This window comes from Tupaia chinensis, unplaced genomic scaffold (assembly GCF_000334495.1).
Source record: "Tupaia chinensis unplaced genomic scaffold, TupChi_1.0 Scaffold000238_1, whole genome shotgun sequence".
Lineage (NCBI taxonomy): Eukaryota > Metazoa > Chordata > Mammalia > Scandentia > Tupaiidae > Tupaia > Tupaia belangeri.
In genome coordinates, this window is record NW_006159716.1 from 2,453,472 (window position 1) to 2,459,835 (window position 6,364).

The 6,364-nt window shown below is 46.3% G+C and overlaps 2 protein-coding genes across 4 annotated transcripts in view; both read right to left on the bottom strand.

The window, feature by feature from the left end:
• TOMM6 (translocase of outer mitochondrial membrane 6) overlaps window positions 1–5,437 on the bottom strand; it is a 9,126-nt gene extending 3,689 nt beyond the window's left edge. Inside the window, exons 1-3 of one of the 3 annotated variants that reach the window (XR_001370390.2) lie at window positions 5,216–5,437; window positions 4,622–4,726; window positions 3,221–3,279 (exon numbers count right to left, since the gene is read on the bottom strand). Coding sequence is in view for 2 of the 3 variants with exons in the window: in XM_006148581.3 (XP_006148643.1) it covers window positions 4,630–4,726; window positions 5,216–5,343 (225 nt within the window). In the remaining variant the exon portion in view is untranslated. Of the gene's footprint in view, window positions 1–3,220; window positions 3,280–3,918; window positions 4,217–4,621; window positions 4,727–5,215 lie in introns of those variants that run through there. The other 2 variants (XM_006148580.3, XM_006148581.3) reach the window with 2 other exon arrangements.
• Window positions 5,438–5,891: 454 nt separating this feature from the next.
• PRICKLE4 (prickle planar cell polarity protein 4) overlaps window positions 5,892–6,364 on the bottom strand; it is a 16,833-nt gene continuing 16,360 nt past the window's right edge. Inside the window, exon 7 of the mRNA XM_027771910.1 lies at window positions 5,892–6,288. Within this exon, the coding sequence (XP_027627711.1) occupies window positions 5,915–6,288 (374 nt within the window). The 3' untranslated portion in view covers window positions 5,892–5,914. The remainder of the gene's footprint in view (window positions 6,289–6,364) is intronic.

A 6,364-nucleotide genomic window follows, 5' to 3' on the forward strand; every position in this document is an offset into this window, starting at 1 on the left:
GAGGTGGGCAGGCAGGGAGGGGGTAAATGGAGTTTGTTTTACTTACTGACAAAGCTTTGTGAACTACTTTTATACAATTCATAAAATTTGGTGCCTTGTACCCAATTATGGTTTGCATGGGATTGAAAAGATTAAGGGAAAGGATTCCTTCTTGTCATGTCAGAAGCAAATGGGTCTGTATGTTTAAAGGACATTTGGTATCACAGACTTTTTAAAAGCATTTCATATCTTTTGTGTATGGATGCAAATTATTCTTACCAGCAAGTTCTGAAACTGTTGTAATATCCAAATTCTTTGTATTTGTGATTACTCATCAAACAGCTGCTTTTCCAGGCAGACCTTGCACCCCATTGTTTTTTTACCACCCCTTTAATGTTTCAGACATTAACTCCGGCCTTTTCACAAATCAAGCTGGGAGGATATCCCTTCCTAAATGTCTTCTAGACCCCTCTCTGGGGTTATATCTTACACATGGAAGGGCTGCTTTTCCAGCTAGTTGGGAGAGCACAAATGTTCAGAAAAGGTCTTTCAGTCTTTATCAAAACAATGGCTAATGCTGGACAACTTATGCTAGAATTAAAAAAAGTTTCTCCTGAAGGTACCTTCTTTGGTTTGAAGTTCTTTTGCACAAAATGTCCGGAAGCAGTGTAGACAACAATCCCCTATATGTGAACCTTTAGACTGTAAGGCAAGCCAGTGCACTGTGTAATATGTAAAGGGAATGATGCAGAAGAGAAGGTGCAGAGACCCTTCCCAGCCCTCCCCGCTCTTTCCCAGCAGGTGCTGAGTGGCTGTGGAAGGTGGTAAAACCCAGCCTGCTCACTGCAGGACTATTTATACCCTATTTCTTTTATTCCAGCCTGGAAACCACCAAGTTATGAGACTTCACCAAAGGTGTTTAAAAACCTCACCACTCAAAACACACTTAACAATAGACTCCCTCATCCTAGTCACGGGACTAATTAAGTGAAGGGGCTGTTTCTTTGGGGTACAACTTCCCATAGCCACTTAAGTTATTTTTTGCTAGATAAGTGTGGCTTTCCCTGGTGGTTCAGATTCTTTTTAAAATCAATACTCGAGGTAAAAAGCGCCTTCTAAATATGACTGTGAGTTTAATTTCTACCTTATCTGTTTAATAACCCTCCTCTTGGTCTAGGGCTACAACTTTAACCACTTGCTCAACCCATACATTGTTCTGAATACGCCACAGCTATTATAGCATTGAGGCAAACAGTCACTGTTGTGGACTCTTTCCATGCTTACTTCTGCTGACATGTTCCATTTAAAATCTAACCAGCTAGAGGTTTCCATAGTGCCACTCTGTGTGTTAAACTGGGCAGGGCTGAAAAGCATGACAAGATATAAAACTGACTTTCAACTTGGTAAGAATGTCGTCATTCTTGGCAGTGGTAAAAGCCAGCACTTCCATTTACATAATTTATGATTATTCATCAAATTTGATAGTTTTATTTACTAACTTTTTATCACTTTAAAGAATTAAGCCAGGAGAACAGGAGGTGGCGTGGTGGTTAAGGTGCCAGACACTCCCACATGGCCAACCAGGGCTCTGAACCTGGTGGCTTGCTTTCTCACTTTACCTGTCTGTTTCTCTGGTCAAATTAAAATAAATGAGTAAGTACAATTAAATGACTTTACACAACCAGCATTATGGCTTTAAAGCCAACTGAACAATAAACACTATTACCTGAAATTAAAAACACTAAATTTTGAGTGAAAATCGAATTATGCTTTTGGAAGCTGCCATATCATCTCCTGGATTTTTATTTATTTATTTTTTTGGTAATTCTGCTATAAGGCGCATGCATTCTCCAGAAAGAGAAAATGAGAAAGCACCTCCCAGAGAGCTGGCCAGGCTACAATCCCTTCTCCTCCATTCTCCCCTCAAGATTTTGGGCATGCATTCACACATGGCTGGTGTGATTTTCCTTTTTTTTTTTCTCCCCTCCATTCTCCCCTTGGAATCTTGGGCATGCAGCCATTCAAGTTTTTTTGTTTGTTTGTTTGTTTTTGTTTTGAGAGGTTTTTGCCTTGGGGAGAGAGGCAGTGAGAAGAAAAGTGAGAAATTGCACCCCAGGTGGTATGGCCACACCGCCACATTGCCTTCTCCTCCATTTTCCTCTTGGGATCTTGGCCATGCATGTACGTGTGCCCAGGATGTTTTAAGCCACCAAGTCTGGGACTCAGACCATAGTGGGCCATGTGGGAGTCAGCGATGGAACTGTCACACTATCTGCTGGCCTTCCTGGTGTGATTTTCAAGCCACCCAGTCCAGGACTCAGATCATGCAGTTAGCCATATGGATCCAGCCACTTTAACTACCACCCTACCAGCTGGTCCCTCATTTTGATTTTCGGCTTTAGATATTTTTGTCAAATGGAACTGGTCATAATTATGAGTACTCTGAGTAGCAGACTCTAATTCCTATGAAAAACAGAAGGTGCTAGAATTTCTTATGTTAGCACTGGTCCAGTGCAGGTCTTATGGGGCTTAGCATTTACACTATAGCTTAGGTTTCCTCTGTGGTCAACATTTTCGGGAGTAATGGCTTTAGACTTAAGCTTTGCTCTCATCTGTGACCCTTTTTTCCTCTTAGTACCCAGAGAGCAACCTCTCAGAGCATCTGTGATCCTAGTGTAGACCTGAAAGGGTCCTGGCTTCATGTTACGCCAATGTGGATTTGGGCCTGAATTCACACCAAGCTCATAGTTCCTTCCTACCATCAAATAGAATCCATCTGATTAATAAGAGAGAATGGTGCTTTCAAAAAGGAATTTTTTTTTTTTTTTGGAGAGGTTTTTGCTATAGGGTGTGTGCACTCACCAGACAGACAGAGAAAGAGAGACAGAAAGCGAGAAATCACCCCCCCCAGGGGGGATGGCCACGCTGCAGTCCCTTTTCCTCCATCCTCCTCTTGGGATCTTGGGCACGCATGTACACACCCCCGGCGTGAGTTTTAAGCCTCCCGGATGCGAACCGCGGTCGGCTACATGGGAGTCCAGCGACATAGCCATTACGCTAACTGCTGGTCCCAAGAATTTTTTTTTTTTAATACACACACATGAAATCTGATTCTCACACTTCCTTTAATGAGATTTGTGCTGGCTGGGCCAAGAAAGACTATATTATCTTGTCTATCTTTAGTGAACAAATTGCTAGAGACACAGTCAGGCGTAGTAAGTAGGCGCTGTGGTCCACTTACACTGATCCTTCTTTCCAAGTCATGTCCTTTAATCCATACCAGTTCCATAGATCTGAGACCTGGCACATAAAAACAGTATTTAAAAAAATACTTAGTAATCAACTAGAAAAAACTTGCCATGGAGAACCTCTCTCCCCATTTCTATGACTGTTTGAATCTCTCCATGCCAGTTCCTTCCATGTTCCATTTCCAGAGAACTGTGAGGCCCCCGGACAGTGGCACTGGCATGAATTTTAGTCAGAAAACATGTTTTCTTGTAAAGAAGCTTCCCCTGCAGTATCACTTTAGTGCCCACAGCCCAGACTTGCTTACACCTTGCCTCCACCTGCACATCAGTGCCCTTTCTGCCACCAAACCTTACTGTCCCAGCAACAATGCCTCTCTGGTGCCTGGAAAACCCACCTGGTGTGCTAAAATGCTATGCAACACCAAATGGCTTCTTCCCCCAGTACTGCTCAACAATGGGAAATCCTCAAGAATAAGCTTCATGCTATGTCAATATCAATGTATGGTGGTTACATTTTCCATTTCTTTTAAAATGAAGCAAACCACCTCCATTATAATCCATATTTGGGGCTTGTTCTGTCTCTTTTCAGTGTGAAATATAAATCATGTTTTTATGATTTTTGTAAATCTTGACTTTTTACACTTTGTTTTTGTAAGCAGAAGTTTCTTATTAAAAGAATAAAATGGCTGTCTTTGTGTGCAGTCTTTATTTCGTATATTTGTTAAAACATCATTGTTCTCAGGACAAGAGCAAAGGTTAGCCCCTGCAGAAACATAGGAACTATGTACAGAACTTTACAGAGCAGATGAAGCCTGACTGCCGGACCAGACACTGGAGTTCTGGGTGAACACGAAAACAAAATGAAACCAGGCAGAGAAGTGCAAGGTGCAATCTGAAACTTCAGATGCCATCAGGGCATATCTTGTGGTGGTCACACATTGTAGGCTCTATTTTTAGAAGGTTCGGGTACAGCAAGAGATTCCACTTGTCTGCAATCAGATGACAAGACAACGGGTGGCATTAGAAATATAAAAGCACTGGAGAGAAACTGGTAGATTCAAGTTCCTTGCAACATTTGGAAACATTAAACCAGGAATAACCAAGGGTTTTATATCCTATCTCTTCTACATTTCCTGAGTAGTTGATATAAATTATTGCTAGGGCTGGCGAGTGGCATGGTAGTTAAGGGTGCTAGACTCCCACATGGCCCACTGTGGTTTGAGTCCTGGACCTGGCAGCTTGCTTTTTCACTTTCCCTATTGCTCTCATTCTCTGTCCATCTCTGGTCAAATTTAAATAAGTAAATTTAAATAAAATAATTACTTTTAAAAAATGATTGCTTCTCCCAACATCTAGAACTCCTAAGACAGGCAGAGCTGTGGTTCAGGGCTTACCTCCTTGGCTATGCCCCTGGCTGAGGTGCCATTAGATCGATGTCACTCAAGTTCCTGGCCAGCCAAACTCCTGCTGCAAAGAGTCCCAGATTAAGGATCAAGTTCCTGGAAAACAAATGTATTTCATTAGCCCTGTGGTCACCGAGTCACTTTCACTTGTAAACGAAAAGTAGAGAAAAGGTTTCCCGTCACTACCCATCACCACCTTCTTCCCAAGGCGCTGATACATGGTTGCTACAGGAACTTGTCCAAGACCCATACAGGAATTCGGAGTTCGTTTCTGTGCCCAGTAAGAGCAGGATCAAATGCAAAGGCCAACAAAATACTCGTGCAGATCAGAAAAGCTGGCTTATGTCTTGGCGCTTTCCCCTCCCCAGTCTCCCTGGTCAGGGTGACATTCTCTATAGGCACGTGACACGTGACAAAAACTGCTTTGGCAACACGGGAACTCTGAGTCAAGGAGAGCCATAGCCACGAAAAGGTTACTATTTTGGCAACGTGGCGGCGGGAAAGGGGCATACTCGAGAGGAAGGAGAAATATTGGCGTGTTCGGTCAGGAAAGCCTGGGGGATCAAGCGCCCCGGGCTGGGTTACCTCCGAAAGTCATTCCTATCCGTGGCGAAGCGGTAGACACCCCGCAGCCAATCTCCCACACTGTCCGGCATTTCGGGGGCTTCATTTGCCGAGCCGGCAGCGCTCACCGCCACCCCGCTGGAAGCCATGGCAGCACTCGGACTCCGCACAGGCCTCGCGGCGCACGGGGTCGGCGCTGGCGGATGACGCACTTCCGGTTCGACACTTAGTCGGCTTCCCGCAGGCAGTCGGCGCTGTTGCTCGGGCTCGGTCCGATGTCGCAGGGCCGGGTAGCCCCAGGTTGCATATCCGCTAGCTCTGCCCTGGCGCGAGAGCGGCCCGGCTTTACTGTCCCCTGCTCCTGGCCCCAACTCCTTTTCCCTCCAAGCCTTTGGCTTCCCAGCGAGCCACTGTCACACATGCTGAATGACCATTTCACCAGGAGCAGGTGGCTGGAGACAGCGCTGTCCCATCTTGAGAGAGTTAGGGTAAAGGCTAGTTTAGCTGGGGACGCGCAGCTTTGGCGAATGAAAGTCCCCAAAAAGTCTACACCAAAAATCGGAGCACGCGGGGCTGAACTCCAACTATGCCATCTCGCCGCCTCTCCCTGCGTGTCCCTGCTTGCCTTCAGTTTAGGATTTTTGTAGGAAGGAGACGGGAGCCTCGTTCGCCCGCCTTGCAGACTCGTTCCACCCTATCCCCTATCTCCGAGCTGCACCACTAGCAAATGATGCAGTGCTTCCTGGAGGTGTCGCTGTTCCCTGCTTGGAGGCTTCTGGGGGTCTTCCGGGGCTGGGGAAGGCGCTGGCCTAAGAAAAAGCCTTCGGGTTCCGAGTCAGAGGAAGAGGAGCAAGTGGGACAAGGGGCGTCCCCCTTGGGATCGTAGGTTGTCTCCAGGAGGTCTTGCTCTTCCCCTTTGGTAGCCTCCGCGATATCCCCAGCTCCGCACTCCTGCTCCGGACCGGGTTCAAGCAGCCCCTTCTGGGTTGGCAGGTAGGAGCCGGCGGCAGCGGCGAAAGGAGCTTCTCCGGAGCTGGTCACGGCGTTCAGCAAGGTGCAGTGCCTTCCTTCCGCCTGGCTGGGTCCGGTCTCCCCTGTTCCAGGGCGGGTCAGAAATGCCCACTTCAGAGCCGAGAATTTCTCTCTCCCAGATCCCTTCAGGGCGATCCA